Raw genomic sequence first — 22143 nt, forward strand, 5'->3', positions numbered from 1 at the left:
AAGTATGGGAGCAATCTTGGCTCTGCGTGACTTAATTCTGATATGTTGTTTGATTTGGGCAGGGTGCTAATCACTGTACTCCATTAGTGTCCCATACTGACCATTGAATGAAGCCCTTCTACAGAGGTCACCATTCAGTTGTTTGACCAAACAAGTGCTTCAGTAACAGAAGCAGCATGAAAAATAAGCAAGCAGATGAAAGTTTTCAGAAGCTGCAAAAGGCTACTGACCACCACATGTGGAGGGTCATTATCAGAGAAGTGACAGCTAGAAAACAGATTTTTTAAAAAATTGTGTTGTAATACATGGCTTATGGTCCATTGGGGGGCAATCTGCCGCCCACTAGGCTTCTACCTGCAGTCTGTGCACCCCTTCTGCCCTCTTCCTCCACCCGCCTCTTGAGCACTGGAGGCCCACACTTCCTACTTTGCCCCCTCCCTCCCAGCATTTTCAGGGTACCAGGAATCAGCTCTGGGAAGGAGGGGGAGGAGCAAGGATGGAGTGCAACTCAGCAGATTCATGGCACTAAGAAGGGGCTGGGAGGGAATAGAAAATGTGGGGCTCCAGTGCCCTAGTGCACAAGAGACATGTGGGGGCAGGGAGCAGAGAAGGGGTGCATGGGCTGCAGGTGGAACTCCAATGGGCCATGGGCTGCAGGTTGCTCACCACTGGCCATGTGGCCCTCTGAGACAAAGAAGGGCCACTCATGCAGCCCAATCATTAGTCTTGGTTGCTCATCGTTGCCATCGATAAATACCATTTTGATGTGGAATGTATTCAATGAAGGCACTGAGGACCTGGCACTCTCCTGTCAGAATTCATGCCCTGTTCCTTCAAATAAACCTATATTTACAAATGCTCAGGTTAAACTAAACTAAAGTCTGTGACACTATGTTCCATATTCTTCATGCTTACGATAGGAATATGACATAACTTAGCTGTTCTTTATGTAAAATAACTCAAATGTGCTATCACGGGAAAGGTTATGATTTACTAAATATGATTATCCTATTTGTATGCATTTATCATTTTTGAATCTGAAGCTAGAAATATCACCAAATGTAGCTGTGGTTCAACTATGCCCACTGTTAACACTTCAGCTATTGCAATAAAAAAGCCAGAGTTGATGGCCCATCAGCGAGGACAATGGACTGTGAAAAGGCTTTGCCTTCCTGCAAGAATTCCATACTGTCAGTGACTCTTGCATGCTGTGATGCTACAGAGTCAGGTGACCTGGTCACCTGATCCTAACCTTCACCCTGGACTGTTGAACTGTTTCATTGGGAGGTGGGGACTCAAAACAAAGATTTCCGCCTTATGGAAATTCTACATAAGGCAGGGGAGGAAAACAATCAAGCTCTCAGTTTGGTTCCCCTCAGCCTTCCTACCCAAAGAAATACTTGAAAATACCTAGAAACAAAAGGAGTCAAACTGAAGGGGGGGTAGGGGAGAGAACTGCTGGACCTAATCCAGAAAGAGTCCTCTAATCTGTACCTAAAACAGTGTCTAGAATGAGGAATTATTATTTGTAATCTTTAGTGAATCTAGCTTAGTTTGCATGTTTTGTGTTATTTTCGTAGTAATCTGCTTTGTTCCAATTGCTACCTCTTTATCCACTTAAAATATACTTTTTTTAGTTAATAAACTTATTTCTGGTTTATAATATAACCTACTTCATGTAATTTCTAACTGGGGGACGGTAAGGTATGCATATCTACCTCCACACTGAGGAAGGAGGTCAATTTCGTACAATTTTGGATTAGTACAGTACTCCAAGGGAGGTGGACACCTGGGTGCTGTGGCAAGTTCCTTAAGATGAGCCTTCCCAGAGCTGATCTCAGCATCTGTATCTTTCTGCAGTTCAGTGCGGTGTTGCCTGTGTGCTTGGCTAGAAGAGGCTTGTGAGCCTGGCCCAGCAAGATCAGGTAAAGAGGACATAGGCTGGCAGAATAGTGGTATTTTCAGCACATCTGGCAGCATCCCAAGGGGTCTAGCCTATCACATATTCATTGTCTCTCTGTCCTGCACTTGCACAGTATTGCAAGAACAAATGAAGTTACTTTCACTATAGCAATGGTGGTTCTTTGAGACATTGTAGTTAGCGTGAGTGTGCATGCTGAGAGATTGGAATCTTTTGCACAACAACATGCATGTGCCATGTGCAAAGGGCTTAAAGGGTGGGCAGGCTGTAGAATGCTTTAGACTCTGAAAAGCAAGTATGGTAGGGAGAGATACACTGTGTTATCTGTTTCAATAATCAAATATGATTAGTCAATTTTATTTGTATCACTTTGGTATATACGGTCATGCCAATTTTTTTCCACGTATTAATCTGAGGAAGTGGGTCTGGCCCATGAAAGCTCATCACCTAATAAACCATCTTGTTAGTCTTTAAAGTGCTGCATAGTCCTGTCTTTTGTTTCAGCTACACCAGACTAACACGGCTGCATCTCTATCACTGTCCCTCGAGTTGTAACAAAGGAAGGTCCCTGGAGACACCCAGAGAGTGCAACATCATCTCTCTCAGCACAAAACATGGCTTAGAGGAGAAGAAAGTAGACTGACTGATTCATATGAAATTCTAATGAATTTTAGGTGATGTTTCAGCACCACTTTATTATTATGGAAGGTTCTCTGGCAAGCACCTGAAGTTCTTCAGGGTGAAGTAACAGCAACTAGAAAGACAATCTTCAGAGTGAGAGGAGAGGTTTAAAGAGAGGCTTTGTGAAGACAACTAAGGTTCTAGACAGAAGTAAATTCTCTGACCAGTAGGTAAATAAGAGACCCTAGAGCAGTGGTTCCCAATCTTTTTGATACTGGGGACCAGTAAACCCATTCACAAGCTTTTGGAGGACTGGTAACATTTATTTGCATATTTGCATATTCATTAAGCAAATGATGATCATGCAAATAAATTGTTTCTGGTCCCTCCAAAATCCCCAGTGCCAACAGGAGCAGGCCGGTCGACTGCCCTGGGCAGCTTCCCAATCCCAATCCTGAGGCATCTACTTCACCCCTCTTTGGGACCGGTAAGGTTAGAAGCTCCCTCTCAGGCCTGCCAGGTGCCTTAGCTCATATGGGCCCTGGAGATCGGGTGAGTAGCCCCGTGTCCTCTCCCCCAGTCGCGCCTGTGTTTGTGGGTGAAACCGCAGGCCGCATCCTGCCCCGGGAAGTGTCACTGGCCCTACCTGTCTGGTGGGTTGTTCTGCCCCTCCCTCCTGGCCCCAATCCCGGCCGCTTTATTGGCCGGCGCCGGCTGCGTCCAGCACCAGGCATTCTGTGTCGGTGTGCACGGTGCATGGCCTTCTCCCTGGGTCCTAGAGCCTGCCAGATCTAACCCTGCTGCTCGGGAGCATGCCTGGCAAAGATGCCATGGCGGCAGGCTCTCTCCCAAGAATCGTGTGCAAAAATTTTTCTGAGGACTGCTATTTTTTTTCCCTAAAGACTGGTACTGGGCTGTGGACCACACTTTGGGAAATGCTGCCCTAGAGTATTCTCACTGTTGCTGGGTGAGAAGAGACCAAACACAACTGCATAGGCAGACAAGCAGATGCAAAGAAGACCTTAACTGAGCTGAATGGAAGGACAACTGCAATGAAATGCTGTAAGCAGTCCAAGATCTTTGGTTCTCATGCCTACCCTAGGTCAAATCCATGCTGGGCTGCCAATACTGAGAATCACTTCCAATTAGCTGAGTAGGTCCTTCCAGTGGGTATCTTCCTGCTCTACATTAAGATTTCATATTTTTCAAGAGAACGCTGAAAGTGTAGAGGGACAAATACATCCCAAGGCAGCCCCCTCTCTCCTGTGATGACATTCACTGTACCTAAAGTGAAAATGAAAACAGGTGAGGGACTCCGGGAGAAGAGATCCTGATCTGTAGGGTCTGGCAAGCAAGGCTGCTGAAAGTGCATACTAGGATAAACTTTGCTTGAACTGGATACAGTTTGGTAACTTAGGTATTAGTAAGTTTAACAACAAAGAGAAAATTTAAGTGAGTACAAGTAAAGAAGCATTAAGATCAGAAATTGTTACAAGAAAAATGAAGATGAACTGTTTTATCAAATTCAGTAGGTTTAAATTGAAATGTCTGGGAAATTTAATTTGGTTGTATGTACATTATTTTCAGAAAGAAATAATGGATCTGATATAATTGCATTGTCCAGGAAAGGGCTGGGCAGTACTGAACTTACATTTCTGGGGGGAAATCTAACACTGTTGGGGTTACCCTGCAATATAACAAAGGCTGGTGAGAAGCACAAGGTAAATGATGTGTGGCTCACAGGTTTTAGTTAGACACAGACAAACAGGTTTGCATGCTGTAAGGCTTTGTGAGTGACCTAGGTGAAAACGATTCAGCCAGACATTGTAAGGCACCCAAGGTTGCAGAGCATTAGCCTGGATTGTATCTTGGTTCATCATGGTAAAGATTTCATTGATGCCAACAGTCATGAGTATCAAAGGCATCATGCTGGCTTTGTGGGTATGCTCTTTGCCTTCCTTTCACTGTCTGATTCCAGAGCATGGCAGGACTCAAGGAAGTACTAGCCAAGTGGTGACTTTTCTAGTTACACTCTTGTAGATGCCATAACATAAGGGTCAAAATGCAGAAAAGGCATTAGAATCCTGATTGATGAATTGGTCCTTTTACCTAAGTATTACCCCTTAACATCTCAGAACTGGATGGAGCAAATTACAAAACTATTGGATAGGATAGAACATCTCTGCATTTTTGAAGATTCAATCCAGTATCCATAGGGCCTTTAAGTATAATTGTAATAATTCACTGTTTCAATTCTGATGTGTGAAAAATGTAAAACGTATTTGGGGTAAATAATACTATGCAATTTTTAATTGTTTCTAACTTTCTAAACACAGTAACAGTACATATTTGAACATGGTCAGAAAAATATTGGGCTATGTACAATTATATCTATTAAAAATCTTTCACAAGATGGCATACACATTTCATCATAGAATCATAGGGCTGAAAGAGACCTCAGGAGGTCATCGAGTCCAGCCCTCTGCCCAAAGCAGGACCAACCCCAACTAAATCATCCCACACAGGGCTTTGTCAAACCAAGACTTAAAAACCCCTAGGGATGGAGATTCCACCACCTCCCTCGGTAACCCATTCCAGTGCTTCACCATGCTCCTAGTGAAATAGTTTTTCCTAATATTCAACCTAGACCTCTCCCACTGTAACTTGAGACCATTGATCCTTGTTCTGCCATCCATTACTACTGTGAACAGCTTCTGTCCATCCTCTATAGAACCTCCCTCAGGAAATTGAAGTCTGCTATCAAATACCCCCTTACTCTTCTGTAAACTAAATAAGCCCAAATCCCTCAGTGTCGCCTCATAGGTCATGTGCTACAGCCCCCTAATTATTTTGGTTGCCCTCACTGAACCCTCTCCAGTGCATCCACATCCTTTCTATAGTGGGGGGCCCAGAACTGGATGCAATACTCCAGGTGTGGCCTCACCAGTGCTGAATAAAGGGGAATAATCACTTCTCTAGTTCTGCTGGAAATGCTCCTCCTAATGCACTCTTATATGCCATTACCCTTCTTGGCTACAAGGGCACACTGTTGACTCACATACATCTTCTCATCCACTGTAATCCTCAAGTCCTTTTCTGCTGAACTGCTACTTAGCCAGTCAGTCCCCAGCCTGTAACAATGTTTGGGATTCTTCTGTCCCAAGAGCAGGTCTCTGAACTTGTCCTTGTTGAACCTCCTCAGATTTCTTTTGTCCCAATCTCGCAATTTGTCTAAATCACTCTGGATGCTATCCCTACCCTCCAGCGTATCTACCTCTCCCCCTACCTTAGCATCATCCACAAACTTGATGAGGGTGTAATCCATCCACTAATCCAGGTCATTAATAAAGATGTTGAACAAAACTGGCCCTAGAAAGGATTCTTGGGGCACTCCGCTTGAAATTTACCACCAACCAGACATAGAGCTGTTGATCACTACCTGTTGGGCCTGACAATCCAGCCAGCTTTCTACCACCTTATAGGCCATTTACCCAATCCATACTTCCTTAACTTGCTGGCAAGAATATTGTTGGAAACCGTATCAAAGCTTTGCTAAAGTCAAGATATATCACATCCACTGACTTCCCCGTGTCCACAGAGCCATTTACCTCAGCATAGACGCTCATCAGATTGGTCAGGCATGATTTGCCCTTGGTGAATTCATGTTGACTATTCCTGATGACTTTCCCCTCTTCCAATTATATTCATATAATATTTAATATTTTAAGTTAAAATTCCAGAAAAAAACATGTGCGTATTAAATTGACTCTTAGCTATCAAAGTTGAAGTACCCACAAGCCAATCGCTCACAGGAGTAATGTAGTTAAAGCACATCAGTTTCACAGACAACAGCACACTAGGGAGTGATGCGGTCAGCATCACATATGACTGCCCTAACCCAATGGATTAGTTACCATTTTGCAGTTAGGTTAACTAGAGACAGCTTTTCAGCGTGAAATAGAGGGATACTCAAATTGACAAACTTCAGGACTACAGCTGAGCGCTTTAACCACTCAGGCTCTGCATCCCTTCCTTTGAATTTACCAGTGAAAAATCACAGCAAAAGATGTTCCCTTCCAAAGTGAAGATATATGGGTAATTGGTTTTCCCTAAATGTCTGCCTATGATCTTTTCCATAATTGTTTCTTTGTTATAAGACAGTGAAGATTATTATTATTTGAATCTTCTGCTTCTTAATGTAACATTATACATACCACATGTACTCCTGGCATCAGCTAATGTCTTGTTTATTTTAATTCTATCCTGAATTTTCCATGCCTAAGAAGGAATAAATGCTTTAGATGTGGGGCAGCTTTATACAACTGGAAGGGAAAAGGCCTTAAATTTTTGTTTATCTTTTAAAACATTAAATGAAATAATGTTAAAAAAACTTTAATAATGGCATCACTTCATGGTCAACACAATGGAGACAATACTGCCATTATCTTGATGTGGTTATGGAAGATGATCTTATTTCCATTTCTCTTCCATAAATAATTTCGGCTGTCTTAAAAAATAGAAGAATGATAACCTAAATAAAGCCTGAAGGGCTTTTTTGAAATACATTTTCTCCCAGCTACTACAGTAGATGCACTGATGGAGCAAAACAGATTGTGCATGTTCAACTCTGCAACTCTTTGCGGAATCATCCAATCAGCATTAGTTTGGTCAGTTATATGGTTCCTGTTCAATTATTCATGCTTGGTTATAGCACTGCCTACTACTGACGGCAATATTTTAAATATTGCAAGATTCAGGATATATATGTGTACTTCAAGGTTGTTTTTTCTTATTCAGTCACATATCTTATTTGACACAGGAAAATAAACCTACTTGGGATGGGCTGTCCATCCCACACAAAGCCTCGACGGGTTAAGATAGCTAGGTAGGCCAATTAAGGTATCTAGGTGGGCCTGGAGCTAGGGGGGCATGAACTAATTAGATATAACTTTCAGATGGACAGGAAGACCTGTATAAATCCCAGTAGCTGAAAGGGGTGCAGTCAACTCTCAGGATGGGAGAAAGCAGCATAGAAGCAGACTAAGGATACAGCAGTCAGGTTCAAGACTCTGCAGTCCTTGACTACTTATGGTGTCCCTGAACTGGAACCCAGTATCCAGGGCAGGTCTGGGTTTCAACCAGCCACTGAGAGGTGCCATTAATTGACAATAAGAGGAAAGACTACATTGGACACTGGGTTCTTAGAGCCTTTCCTGCCCTGAAAGGGGTGGATTGTTGTGACTTGCCTGGGGGGCCAAGGCACAAAGCAGGAGCAGTTGAGTCTTGAGAAGATGAGACAGAAAGAAGGGATAAAGTGAGCAACTACAGAAAGGAGCATCACAACTGGCACAGCTAATCCCCAGACCTAGCCACAAGGAGGCTCCCATGGTGAGCAAAGGACCCCATGACACTGCTGTTTCAGTGTTCTTCAGAAACTCGATTTAAAGAATTCAATCTCTATTGGCTTTTCTGCCTATTTTAATATAGTCAGAAGTAATCATGTGACGGGTAACCCGTTCCCCTGTAAGCATCATCCTTCTCAGTGATGCTTACCAGGTAATGGTTAACCAGTTCCCTAGCAGCCAGCCCCAGGCCCAGGACTGAGAGCTAGTGGCCAGCCCCACCATGGAAGAACAACAAATATAAAAATCAAATTAAATCCATCCAAATTCCTTATCTATTACACTTCAAAGGCTCCACAGAACCACCACCTCTGCCTGGCTGTACAGTGTAGGAGCAGGAGCAACTGGCTGGGAAGGAAAGGGGAGATCCTGTGAGTTGCTTGCAGGAGCAACTAAATGCCTGTTCATCTGTTGGTCAGTTCTTGCCTGAGTGACATGTGGGGAGGAAGAAACACCCTCATGAGCCAACAAGAAAACAATGCAATTCAGACAATCCTGCTGACACTTCTGCTCTTGACCCTTGCACTGCTGAGTAGACAGTAACAAGAAAGCTTCTGGTTTTCACTGAATTGCTTCCAACACTACAGCTCTAAATATACTAATGTAACAGGTTTTCAAACTGCAGTATGATCAAGCTTCTCTGATTGCAAAGTACTCAGACTTAATTAATCCTATACTGGAAACCTACTTACCGCTGTTCTTACCTACATGCCTCTAGCTTCCATCCAGGATACATCACACGATGGATTGTTTACAGCCAGGCCCTAAAATACAACTGGATTTTCTCCAATCCCATAGACAGAGACAAACATCTATAAGATCTTTATCGGGCATTCTTAAAAAACTTAAATATCCATCTAGGGAAGTGAAGAAACAGACAGAGTCAGATGAGTAACCAAGAATCTACTTCTTCAAGACAGACCCAACAAGAAAAATAACAGAACACCACTAATCATCGACAATCTACAACCTATCCTGGAAAATGATCCCTCACTCTCACAGGCCTTGGGCGACAGGCCAATCCTCACCTGCAGACAACCCCCCAACCTTTCTAATAGCCACACAAATCCTTTCTAATAGCCACACATCACACCTCAGATACACTCACCCAAGAACCTAAGAACCTATCCCTGCAACAAACCTCGTTGCCAACTCTGTCCACATATCTGTACAAGTGACACCATCACAAGACCTAATCACATAAGCCACAACATCGGGACTCTTAATCAATGGTAACTCACACATGTGGAAAATAAATATTTTTAGATGCTTCAACATTTTTTATAGCAGAAGCAAGATCTGAACTCGATGAACAGAGATTACAATTTACTGTTATCATGCTGGGAAGGAGATTTGATTAACTGAGATGGAAATTCTTTCCCATTGACGTGGAAAAAGCAGTGAATCCCTAACACTTCATTTAGATAAGTGATGACAGTTTTTTTTACATCTGTGACCATATATGAAGTGTAGATATTCAATTAAATTGGTTTGGGTTCCTTATAAGCAGATGTAGCTCAGGATTTGCAGTTGGAGAGAGATAATCCCTAGAAATATGTGCTGCTCTGAACTGGTAAAATAATATGGTATTTTTATTTAAACATAACATGCTAGTCATAATATTTATTATCTGTATTACTGTAGTGCCTCACAGCCTTAATCGTACACATCTGTGTTAGGTGTTGTATAGACACATAATAAAAAGACAGTCCCTACCCCAAATTTACAGTGAAAGTGTAAGGCAGGGGTCAGCAACCTTTCCGAAGTGGCGTGCCAAGATTGAATCCTCCTGCCCTGGGCTGTGCCACTCTCCCAGGAGGAGGGGAGAGGCTCTCTCCATCACATACCCCATGGGCCATCTAGGTCAATGCAAACCTTCTGTGGACTACCAGTTGGTAATGGAAACTCACTGTTAATTACATAATTATGCCTCAGCCATTTTGCTAGTGCTGCAACTGGGGAGAATGGTTTAATTTAAATTATTAAACAGATGAAGCGTTTTAACTCTCATGTTAGTTTATAAAACTTCATTTTAAATAAAGTAAAATATTATGTCCAACACAAAAGGTTTCAATGTTTTCTTTATTTATGGCAGGGGTGGGGAACCTTTTTTGAGTCGGGGGTCACTGACCCATAGAAAATTCAGTTGTGAACCACACAAGTGAGAAGCTAAAAAACTCCTCCAAAATCCTCACTGATGTGTCCCCCAACTGAGATACCTCACGCCTCTGGCACTCCAGCCCCCATGAGGTGAGGGGAAACAACAGGAAGGACTGAGGTTCAGGGTTTCCCATAGGCCAGATTTACTTTTCTGGGGTTTCAGACTGGTCTAAGGCAAAAGACCCTAAATGGATACAAACAGGTGGAAAGTACGACAGGAAGTGGTCTCTAACCACTGTTAAGTTTTTTGTAGACATCATGGAAAAAGGAGTTTTAAGAAGCATAATTAAGTCATTTTTCTGAATGTCTAAGGTGAGCGCCTCCCCAGACTGAGAGACAGTGTGAGAGAAATACAGAGGTGATTTTTTCACAATGTCACCAGTGCAAGATGGAGGCTGGCACAGAGGCTGACTGGAGGTGGGCAGTGGCATCTCAAGAGTCAATGGTAGATGACAACTAGGATGGAGGTAAATTGTGAAGGGCCTTGAGGGTGAAGACAAGTAGCTTTTGTATGATGTGACTGAGAAGGCGGAGTCAGCAAAGGGGTGCAAAGAGAGGCATGACATGGTCAAAGTAGCAGACTAGGGAAATTATCTTGGCTTAAAACAAGCTATTGAAATGAGGGAGTTGCAAGGAAATGTTGCTCTGCAATTTGCTGGGATGATGGTTACCCCAAAAAGAAAAAGGGCAGCACATAAGGCTTGGAGGCTGCTGCAAGCTAAGAAGAGGGACAGGGATGGAAGGGTCTGAATGGGAGTTCACTGCAGCCTATACTGCTATAGCACTCAGTCTTGCTCCCAACAGAGAGAGGAGTCAGCTTATAGGGAAAGCCCTGAAAATCCTAGCCAAGTGAGGGGGTGGAGAGAACATGTGAAAATGCTTAGTGTATGGCCATTCAGAAAAGACAGTCAGGGTATGTCTACACTAGCCCCCTAGTTTGAACTAGGGAGGCTAATGTAGGCATTCGAGGAGTAACGGTAGTTCGAATTAGAGATCCTAATTCGAACTACCTACTCCGTGTTGCGTGTAGCCGCGGGCACGGAGTTCGGACTAAGGGATATTTAAAAATGGTGGTGGCCGGGAAGATGAAAATGAAGCCCGGGATATTTAAATCCTGGGCTTTATTTGCAACTTTGAATGCCTACATTAGCTTTCCTAGTTCGAATTAGGGGGCTAGTGTAGACATACCCTCAGAGAGGTGGGCTACAAGCAAGATGCTTACAATGAAATGTATTGAACAAACTGCAGGATGGAGACTTACCAGCAGCTGGGGGTACATTCAGTGTGAGACTGTAGTTACTAGCAAGTGGAGCAGCTGTTTGACCCCAGATAGGTCACAAATGTCTCCCTGAGCCATGCCATCCTCAACCATGTTGAATTATGTTCAAATATTTTTGTGAATGGGGCCAAACATATTTAAAACCCTCAGCAGAAAGCATGCTGAGCCCTGCAAACCAGCAGAACTTCATTTATTTCAACAACAGAACTAACAAAGGAAGCTTCTCTACCAAGAATGAGTACTAAGAACAAAGTCATATTACTGCAGTATAGGAATGGTACATTCAGTTTATAGAAAAGAAATATTTTCCACTACCAGTTCAAGCTGTAGTTGTGCAACAAGGGGATCAATAGTGCTCCAGTACTTATAATCATTTCTCTCTTCGAGTGCTAATCATATCCGCTTACAGGTACCCAAGTTAATATAAACCAAGCTCCATTTATCTACTAATATGATTTATCTATGATTCTTTACTTGGAAAAATAATCTGAACGAGCTGTCTTTTAATATATTAGGGTAAAAATTTAAAATCACGCCAAATTCAGGAAACTGAAACTATGGATCTCACACAAAATAACACCACATTGGCCATTAAAACCATTAAATACTATCTTAGTGTAGTCCCCTTACTAAAGGTGCCTCTGCTTATTCTCTGGGAAGAGCCTGTGTGCTGCAGTCTAGCCCCGAGACTACAATTCCCATGAGCTCTGGAGGAAACCAAGAAGGAAGTGACTTTTGTTTTGGGAGATCTGAGTCTCTCCACGTGTGTGGAGGAAGACTCAGCAGCCTATGGACTCTTCCCTTTGGTTTTTGGAACAAAAGGGAGCCAGGCTGCTGTCGAGGAGTTTTTATCCAGTTCAGGAGCTGTTATGTTGCAGTTTCAGACTGGGAGAGAGAGCCTTTGGAACTGGGATCTAGCAGGCTGCTTCTGATTGCCCTAGAGGGGAGGCCCTTTGGCTGTACTTGTGGCTAGAAGCTACTCTGCATCCAGCACACAGAAGGAGACTGAGAGTAACTGGGCATCTTTGGGAAAATGCTGCCTGGGACAGACCTCAGAGATTCAGACTAATTCTAGGTTCAAAGAGAGGCGGAGAAGCCAACCCGGTGAACCAGAGCTGCTGCATAGTTTGGACCCACATACATACTACCTACAGAGAATCTCCATTACAGCTGCAGTTCTTCAAGTGCGCCCATGCAAGCAAGAGTCTGGGACTCTGAGTCCAGGGGTATGCACACTCTGGAGTGGGATAAATATTGGCAGTGCAAATGGCAGCTAGATAAGTTCTTTTTACTTCTGTGTGCTTTGTTAATTGATGTTATTCACTGTTAATTTGTTAATTCCTGTTTCTTTACGTTAAGTAAAGGTTGTTCATTCTAATGCAATCTATTAGATGTATATTGTTTATGATTTGTAATTGTTGTTCTTGAGTTAGAGCCAGTTTATTGCTGAAATAAGTTTATTCCTGGAGGTTCCCAAGGCACACCAGTAAGTGTGTACAGGGCCAGCCAGGTGGAGGCACCGCCATTGTACATTGTTGTAGCCAGACAGACACCCCCTTCCCCCCCCATCACATCCATCTTATTTGCCTCTCTGAGGTTCCTGAAGCATACAGGACAGAGAAGGAGCAACAAAATCAGCATAGTCTATGCTGGCTCATCTGATCCTGAGAAGCTGAAAAAAACAGATATGTGGAGAGAGAGCGATTAAGTCAATAAGCTGGCCTCGAGGCTGCAAGAAGTGGCCGGCTGGCACCTATGTTGATTCGAACACACACAGTGCCTGGGAGAGGAATTTCCCACTGAGAAAAGAATGCCAAGTAATTCCACTTTAGTTATCTCTCTTACAAGTGTAAATTAAGTTCACAACTCCCTTGTAAGAACTGGTCTCACAAAAGACAGACCAGCCCCATTTGGCATGACAGACAAGAAAGAGAAATACGTGACCCCCTGGGTATATAAGATAGGTCCAGCACACACTCACTTTGAGTGTCATTCTACCCTCTACCTGCTGGTCGGGTTAGGTGTTTGACCTCCCGAGGTTCTATGGGGACGCCCACCTCGTATTTTCGTCTTTCCTAGGAATTGAGGGACCGGCCCTGGCCTGACATGCTGGAGTCGAGAGGCACAGAAGGGGGTAAAAATTGTACCTGGATGTGGTCCTCTGTCTTAAGTGTACACATAGAAAGAGTAAGCTGTTACTTGGTACCATTATTTCTATTTTTCTATCTTTATCTTCTTTGTAACCATTTTTAAGATCTATATTTTGCTAGTAGTTAAGAAATAGAGCAATAGCCATTGTAACCATATGATTTATAAGCTTCTTTAATAAACCTGTAACTGTTTAAGTTTTAACCTGACTCCTTCAGTTGCTGTAACAGAACCAAGCACAATTTAAAAGAACTTCAGCCGGTCTTAAGGGACAGATATAGGGAGCCCTGACCGTCGGCTGACAATTGTTTATGAGCAAGGGACTGCAGCAAGGGAGTGGAAAGGTTTTCCCCAACCAAACAACATCACCACTGGGGTACTCAGGATCTCCTTTTATGTCAAAACCATCAGGCACCCAGGCACACATGTGAGTGTGACCTGCTCCCGAGTAACCCGGGGAGGAAAATGGGGGTTATATTAGTATGAATGTATGTTAATGCAAAAACTTATACATGGATGAGTGAGTTGGATTACAGTTGTAAGATACTAAAATATCTACATTTTTGCCCAATTAATCCCAACCAAAATATTTCATTAACATAATTAGTGTAAAAATATTCATGTGCATCTGTGCACTAGTATATCATTTGATTTTTACATTTTTAAGGACAAAATGAAGAGATTAAATATCTCAAAGCATCTTTTGAATGGCAAAAAACTATTTTGAGTGTAGATTTTTTTGGTAATTCAATGACTGTAACTTTACTCAAAGCAGTAGACATGCAAAAGACACTTCAAAACCACAGAAGGCACATGTCTAATAATAAAACTTGGACAACTGTTCATGTTTGAGTGAAGAGATAATCAACTCTTTCCAGATAAGAGTTTCACAAAGTGAATGCATAAGAACAACAGAAGTCATTTTTCTCTCTCTAATTCTGTTCATGCACCATGCATAAGCTCTAATATAACATTTAAAATCTGGGATATTTACCTGCTAGACACCAATGTACAGTCGATCTCTGGTCTTTTCGTTTTGGGAATGACGTAAAGTGGATATCTATCCCCATGACGAATCAACGCGTGGACAGACACAAGCTTAAAATAATGGGGTGCATGACCTATGTGAAAGGCAGTAGTAAAATTAAATATCAGTCTTAATCCTCTCCATAAATTTCTCAATCCTACTATTTCAAGTAAAAACACATGCATTATTGGTAATAATTTTTTATCAACTTTGCATTCAGTGCTTAGAGAATATGGAGGATAGTCCTTTGTCCTGAACAACGTATTTATTTTAATTTAAATATTAAAAAGGCCCTACGTGCCCTCAGCAATGTTAGAAAATAATTCAAAAAGAAAATCTGCTACTATACTGCTCCTTTCCACACCTTCTTTACCATTTCTGGGAAGCATACCCATAGCCCTCTCCAAAAACTAAATTCATCAGATTTTTTTACAGCTTTCCTACAAAGTCACCAAATGTGAGCTACTTTGGATCAAGTGTACTGTTCTTTTTTATCTTTACCTTCAGTTTACTTTCTAAAAGGAACTCGGCTTAAAAAGAAAAAAGGCTGCTTTCCCCTCCCAGTCAGTATCTTTTTCAATGGTTCCCGCTACCTTAACTTACCATTTTTGAGGAACCAAATGCTCATGTCTGGTTTGAGACTTCAGCATTAACATACTCAAATTTCACGCCACTAAGAAATTATTACACTGTTTCAAACAAAGTGCTAAACATTTTAAACAACAGCTACAATCTATAATTTCTTCTCCGTCTCCCCATCCCTTTTTTGATCTTACAAACAACTTAACTGTCAGTAGAACCTTTGTAGGCCTCCTTCAGCAACCAACTACAAAATTACAATGAGGGAAAGGAGGAAATGAGCACTTTTGGCAACTGAATATATTTCAGCAGCCAAATAAGATTTTTGTGGCTAGCTCCCATTTGAAAAGCATTTATAATGCATAATTAAAGTCGCCATTTCCAATGCCAACATTTAGGAACTAATAATGTCAGTTGCCTACCCCATGTCTCACAGCCTACCTTCCATGCTGCGTTCAGTTATGCTAGGAACATTACAGTAAACACGTGCTTCATAAATAGGATCAATGGCAGGCGGTTCAGTCAGTGGATCAGGCATTATTCTCTTTCGGCTCTTAGGGTGCAGCCCATCTTCCTTCACAGGGTTGACTGGAATTAAGTGCACTAAAAGACATAACATTAATAACATTTGGAGTAAATTAATCCCTATTATTATTTTAATAGTGTGCAAAATATTCAGTTGTAAAAACTAGTTATTTTACCAAGAAATGGATTTCAATGAAAATCAGTAACACTAGATGATTGGGTTTTGTGTTCAGCCTGTCAATTTTTTATGTCCTCATATAAAGAGCTAAAGAGTCTCTTGTGTGGGTAGTTCTTGGAGTAAGAACACAGAAATCTATCTGAATTTTTGCCATTTGCACTTTTTTTCCTTGAAACTGCTTGCTGTGTAGAATATTTTCACAGGGGAGGGGAAGTGAAAGCACAGGAGCATTAGACATTTAAAAAGCTATACTGTATTATTAGTCTGTGGATAAGAAATGAGTCATTATCTCCCATGATTGCTGATGTCCTGACTCTTCAGCACACAAAGACCCTGAAAGGTACGGCAGGAGTTGCTGAAGAAAAGAGATACACATCTTGGTAAAGGAACTTACAGCTGTGGCATTACTGGGACTTCTGGTGAAAAGCATCTGAAAAAACTTTAGGAACTCTAGTATTTAGAAAAGGAACTTCACAATATAAAGAGTTGAACTATATTTTTGTTTGTTCTTTATGGGGACAGGAGTGACTAAACTTCCCCAACTTTTCCTATTCTAAAGTCAGATTTAATAGCTCAGGACAGTATTAACTCTGTTAGGCCCTCTTGACAGTAAATATCATAAGCATTTACTTTAGAAACTTGACACTGAAGAGTATCTTAGTTAGAAATGTTGCTTTGGTTTCCTGTCTGGAAACTAGTTCAGGCAGGGAGAAAAATGACAGATTGTTGGCTTTAAATCTCACCATCTTCTTGAAAACATCAGAAGTCTTGACTGCCAGCAGTATGAAAAAGTGAACAGGTCTAAAGTATCCTTTTTACACTTCCAACATTTCATTTCTTGTGAGTAGCAGTCAATCTTGTTTTACACATAAGACAATTTAACTCACTGACAATTTTCAGTACAAATGGTCATCAACTGAAGATATGTAGTGATGACTGGGGCATTGGGAAATACAACATGTGGAGAAAGTAGTGCATTTTACTTTTGATTGTTCTAGCTACCTAATTTATGAGCTAGTGAAAAGTGAGAATAGCAAAAATAACACAGAAAAATAATGTAAGTTCAGAATGGTTAGGTGATAAGAAAAATTCAGCTGAAGTAATTTTTTTATACCACAGAGTATTTCCCAGCTCAGGGTTCAAGCATGGCCTAACAACTGTGTGTCATGCAGGATTACTTTTTGCCAATCAGCTGTCTGCAAGGATGCACTGTCGCTGGAGCACCAGTGACGGCTGCCCAGCTGGCAGTCTAAAGAAGGGTTTTACATGTCAAGCTAGCTGTAGAGGGCTCACATATCCCTTACACATTTCCCCTTAAAAGTTGTCACTAAAGCCAATTTTGTAATAGTCAGTGTCCCTCTGTAACTCTGGGAAGTCTATTGAAAATTCATTGATAACTCAAGTAACATGTTTTTAATTAACTTTGATTTTACAGTTTCAGATATCATGCCTTTCCCTCCCAACCCCAGACTTCTTGTTTACTTGTACAATTAAATATTTTATTCACTTTATAATCATTGAAACTGAAATGATGTACTTAAATCTACATTAAAAAAAAAAAAGATTTCCTATGGGACGACAGAGTGACATCATCACATCATCTGTGTCTTCATGCCACTGCTGCCGCCACCTCCATCCTCAGCTACTTGCTGTGGCCAGGTTCAGCGCCATCTCCTCCAGCCATAAACTACTCCAGCCCTGGCTTCTGCTTCATGCCCCAGGGGGCTCTGCTGTTGGGGAGGAGCTTCTGGGGCTGGATCCCCTCCGCCATCCAAGCCCAACCCTCCAAGCTCCCTCCTCCCTTCTGCAGAGACCCCGCACTCCCAGTCTGCTCTTGCATCTTCCCCCAGCTGCACACTTACCCGCAAGCCCACTCCTGCCCCCTGCCCAGACACCTACCCCCAGAGAGGGGGGTTGGTGAGCGTAGCAAGCGGGGATCACAGCCCCCAGTGAAGTTCAAAAACAGAATTCACTTATGTTGGATGATAGCACACACTTATTAAATTGGAAAAAAGCTATTAAAATGTATAAGAAAAAGCTAAATTACACTAGATTTGCCAACTACTGTGGTCCTCAAGAGAACAGGAATGGAACAAAACCACAGATCATGCATGGTGTCCACATCATCTCAGCATCTCTTTCAGAAGAATGTAAGAAATATAGATTTTAGAAGCATAGAGAAAAAATATCTACTTTATTTTGAAAGTTCCTAATAGCTAAAGTCAACAAAGTAGCTGTGAAAATGCCCTTGGAAGTCCCACACTAAACACCTGGGCTGTGTCTAGACTGGCAAGTTTTTCTGCAAAAGCAGTTGCTTTTGCGGAAAAACTTGCCAGCTGTCTACACTGGCCACTTGAATTTCCACAAGAACACTGACGATCTCATGTAAGAAATCAGTGCTTCTTGCGGAAATACTATGCTGCTCCTGTTCGGGCAAAAGTCCTTTTGCGCAAAAGCTTTTGCGCAAAAGAGCCAGTGTAGACAGCTCAGATTTGTTTTGCGCAAAAAATCCCCGATCGCGAAAATGGCGATCGGGGCTATTTTGTGCAAAAGCACGTCTAGATTGGCCATGGATGCTTTTCCGCAAAAAGTGCTTTTCTGGAAAAGCGTCCATGCCAATCTAGATGCTCTTTTCTGCAAATGCTTTTAACAGAAAACTTTTCCATTAAAAGCATTTGCGGAAAATCATGCCAGTCTAGACGTAGCCCTGATGTCTGAAAGACACAAGAAAACAAAATAAAAAGTTTGGGATTTGCAAAAGCTTGCCTGTACAAAATATACATTTTGGACAAAGTTGAGTTGACAAAGTCTTTTTAGATTGCCTAACTTTGAAGACTGTTTTCATTAGCAGCTCTCAAAGTCTGCATCCATAATAATGAACTCTCAAGGCTTTGCCACTGCCAACATATTTCTTTCAAAGAGGGAAAGATTTTCTAATTAAAAGTGATGGGAAAGTAGTTCATATTGTTCCCATTAGTAGTCTTCAACTGCAAAAAGGGGAGCCAAATGTCAAAACTGAAGATTTACGGATTTTCTGTGCGTGGCAATTTCTCAGTCCTATCATGACTCCAAAAGACACTGATTTTAGCAATACATGTTATGTGGCTTAGCTGATGTGTTGGGTGCATAAGTGGGAAGAAACAATACCAGATATCTAAAAAGGTACAGGCAGTCCCCGACTTACGCAGATCCGACTTATGTCGGATCCGCACTTACGAACAGGGCTTTTCTCACCCCGGAGCTCACGGGCGGCGGGTCGCCACCCGTGTCCTCCGGGGCGAGAAAAGCTTCTCCCGGTCTCCCTGCTCTGCTCGGGGGGTCCAGCAAAGCCGCTGGACCCCCCCAGCAGACCAGGGGGACAGGAGCAAAGCCGCAGAGCACGCCCACAGCGGGACAGCCCAAGCGCGCCTGGGCTGTCCCGCTGCGGGCGTGCTCCAAGGCTTTGCTCCCCGTCTCCGTGGTCTGACCAGCAGACCAGGGAGATGGGGAGCAAAGCTTCGGAGCACGCCAGCAGTGGGACAGCCGCGGCGCGCCTGGACTGTCCCGCTGCCGGCGTGTTCTGCGGCTTTGCTCCGCATCTCCCAGGTCAGCAGACCAGGGAGACGGAGCAAAGCCATGGAGGACTTGGGCGGTCCCGCCACCCCCGTCTCCCTGGTCTGCTGGGGGGGGGGGGTTCAGCTAGTGCCCCCCCTCAGCAGACCAGGCTTTTCTTGCCTTCCCCTGGAGTAGAGCAACTGGGGGTGCATAAGTGGGAAGAAACAATACCAGGTATCTAAAAAGGTACAGGCAGCGCCACTCCGGACCAACCCGGCAGCACCGCTCCGGACCAACCCGGCAGCACCCCAGCTGCTCTGCCCCAGGCGTCCCCAAGTCAGCCGCTGCTGAAACTGACCAGCGGCTGACTACAGGAAGCCCGAGGCAGAGTTGCTCTGCCCCAGGCTTCCTGGAATCAGCCGCTGATCAGTTTCAGCAACAGCTGACTTGGGGATGCCTGGGTTTCTTAAGTTGAATCTGTATGTAAGTCAGAACTGGCGTCCAGATTCAGCCGCGGTTGAAACTGATCAGTTTCAGCAGCGGCTGACACCAGTTCCGACTTACATACAGATTCAACTTAAGAACAAACCTACAGTCCCTATCTTGTACGTAACCCAGGGACTGCCTGTATATGAAAATGCAACCAATGTGGAAAATGTTTAAGAGTTCAAGTCCAAATAATTAACATAATATACACATATACATTAATAATAAATAATTAAGGTTATGTCTACACTACAGTGCTAATTCGAACTTAGTTCAAATTAGTTAATTCGAACTAACGCATCCAGACTAAAAAACTAGTTCAAATTAGCGTTTTGCTAATTCGAACTAGCATGTCCACATTAAGTGGACCCTAAACCGGGGTTAAGGATGGCCGGAAGCAGTGCTGGCCGGGCATCAGATGAGGACTTAGAGCGTGGAGCTGCTGCCTCAGGCTAGCCGAGGCCTGTGCTTAAAGGGACCTGACCCCCACCCCGGACAGACAGTTCTCAGGGGTGCCCCGCTTGCAAAGCAGTCCTGGCTTGGAGTGCCCTGAGTGCCCACACTGGGCACATCACAGCACTCGGCCATCAGACCGGCTGCACTTGCCGCAGGCTGCCATCTGGGGAGAGGGGACAATTGGGGGGCTGCAGGAGAGCTTCCACCCCCAGAAGCCCGCAGAGCCAGCCCAGTCCTCCCCATCGGGGGCTCGTACCCCATTCCTCCCTCACCTCCTTCCACTTACCCTTCCCTAGCCCCCCTTCCTGATGTACAAAATAAAGAAAACGTGTGGTCAAAAATAGAATCTCTCTTTATTGAACAAAACTCGGGGAGACTGGGAAAAGGAGGTGGGAGAGGGGAAGAGAGAGGGTGGGAGAGGGGAGGGCAACTAAAATGATCAGAGGTTTGGAACAGGTCCCATATGAAGAGAGGCTAAAGAGACTGGGACTTTTCAGTTTACAAAAGAGGAGACTTAGGGGGGATAGGATAGAGGTCTATAAAAGCATGAGTGGGATGGAGAGGGTGCATCAAGAAAAGTTCATTAGTTCCCAGACTAGAGGACACCAAAGGAAAGGAATGGGTAGCAGGCATCAAACTAGTAACAGAAAGTTGTTCTTCACAAAGCAAAGAGTCAACCTGTGGAACTCCTTGCTGCAGGAGGCTGTGAAGGCTACAACTAGAACAGAGTTCAAAGAGAAGTGAGATCAAGTGATGGAGGTTGGGTCCATGGAGTGGTGTTAACCAGGGGGTAGGAGTGGTGTCCCTGCCCCAAGTTTGTGGAAGGCTGGAGAGGGATGGCACGAGACAAATGGCTTGGTCACTGTCTTCGGTCCATCCCCTCCAGGGTCCCAAGGGTTGGCCGCTGTTGGCAGACAGGCTACTGGGCTAGATGGACCTTTGGTCTGACCCAGTACGGCCATTGTAAGCTCAGGGCTCAGGGTCAGGGGTCTCAGTGGACCACCTTGATTTTCATGCACACCTGCTCCTGGGTGGCCAGGCTGGCAGCTATCCTGCCCTAGACGGCCACTTTCCTGTGCCTAGTGCGGAGGTCGTGGACGAGGTCCACGATGTCCGCACTAGACCAGGCGGGTGCCCGCCTCTTGCGGTCCGGGGCAAGCTCCCGGGAGCCGCCAGCCTGGTCCCGGGAAGAGGGGGAGGGCTGGGGGGCATCGGGTGGGTGGCTCTGTGCTGTGCCAGGTGCAGGGTCTGCTAGCTGGGTGCTGGCAGGCTTGCACCTGGCACGGGCATCGTAGCCAGCCCGTGCCCCTTTAAGGGGTCCGGGGCCGGGAGGGGGGGCAATAGAGTTTCCCTGGTGTTGGCCAGAGTGGCCACCAGGGAAAGCTGGGGAGGGCTAGCCTCCCACTAGTTCGAATTAAGGGGCTACACACCCCTTAATTCGAACTAGTAAGTTCAAACTAGGCTTAATCCTCATACAATGAGGTTTACCTAGTTCGAACTAAGCGCTCCGCTAGTTCGAATTAAGTTCAAACTAGCGGAGCACTAGTGTAGCGCCTATCAAAGTTAATTCGAACTAACGTCTGTTAGTTCGAATTAACTTTGTAGTGTAGACATACCCTAAGGTACTACAGTTTACACACAATTAGGATGTTTAAAATTGGTTTCTCTCCATCCACCAAAGTTCAAATCTTTCACTTCTGTGTTTCTCCTGCTCCAGCTACCTACTGACATGGCAACATCCATGACTGACCCTGAATTTCACCTACTTGTGTTTTTAAACTTATTTATAAAGAAGAAAACCACTGAATTGGGATTAGTGAAATCTAT

The 22143-nt window shown here is 43.7% G+C and overlaps 1 protein-coding gene across 5 annotated transcripts in view; it reads right to left on the reverse strand.

The window, feature by feature from the left end:
• PXYLP1 (2-phosphoxylose phosphatase 1) overlaps positions 1 to 22143 on the reverse strand; it is a 96231-nt gene that overhangs the window by 16485 nt on the left and 57603 nt on the right. For all 5 annotated transcript variants that reach the window (XM_075937534.2, XM_075937535.2, XM_075937533.2 and 2 more), the window contains 2 exons: positions 15579 to 15740; positions 14526 to 14652 (listed from right to left, as the gene is read on the reverse strand). In XM_075937534.2, the coding sequence (XP_075793649.2) occupies positions 14526 to 14652; positions 15579 to 15740 (289 nt within the window). The remainder of the gene's footprint in view (positions 1 to 14525; positions 14653 to 15578; positions 15741 to 22143) is intronic.

The sequence above is a fragment of the Pelodiscus sinensis genome, chromosome 10 (genome assembly GCF_052426305.1).
Source record: "Pelodiscus sinensis isolate ZL-2025 chromosome 10, ASM5242630v1, whole genome shotgun sequence".
In the NCBI taxonomy this organism is placed as follows: domain Eukaryota; kingdom Metazoa; phylum Chordata; order Testudines; family Trionychidae; genus Pelodiscus; species Pelodiscus sinensis.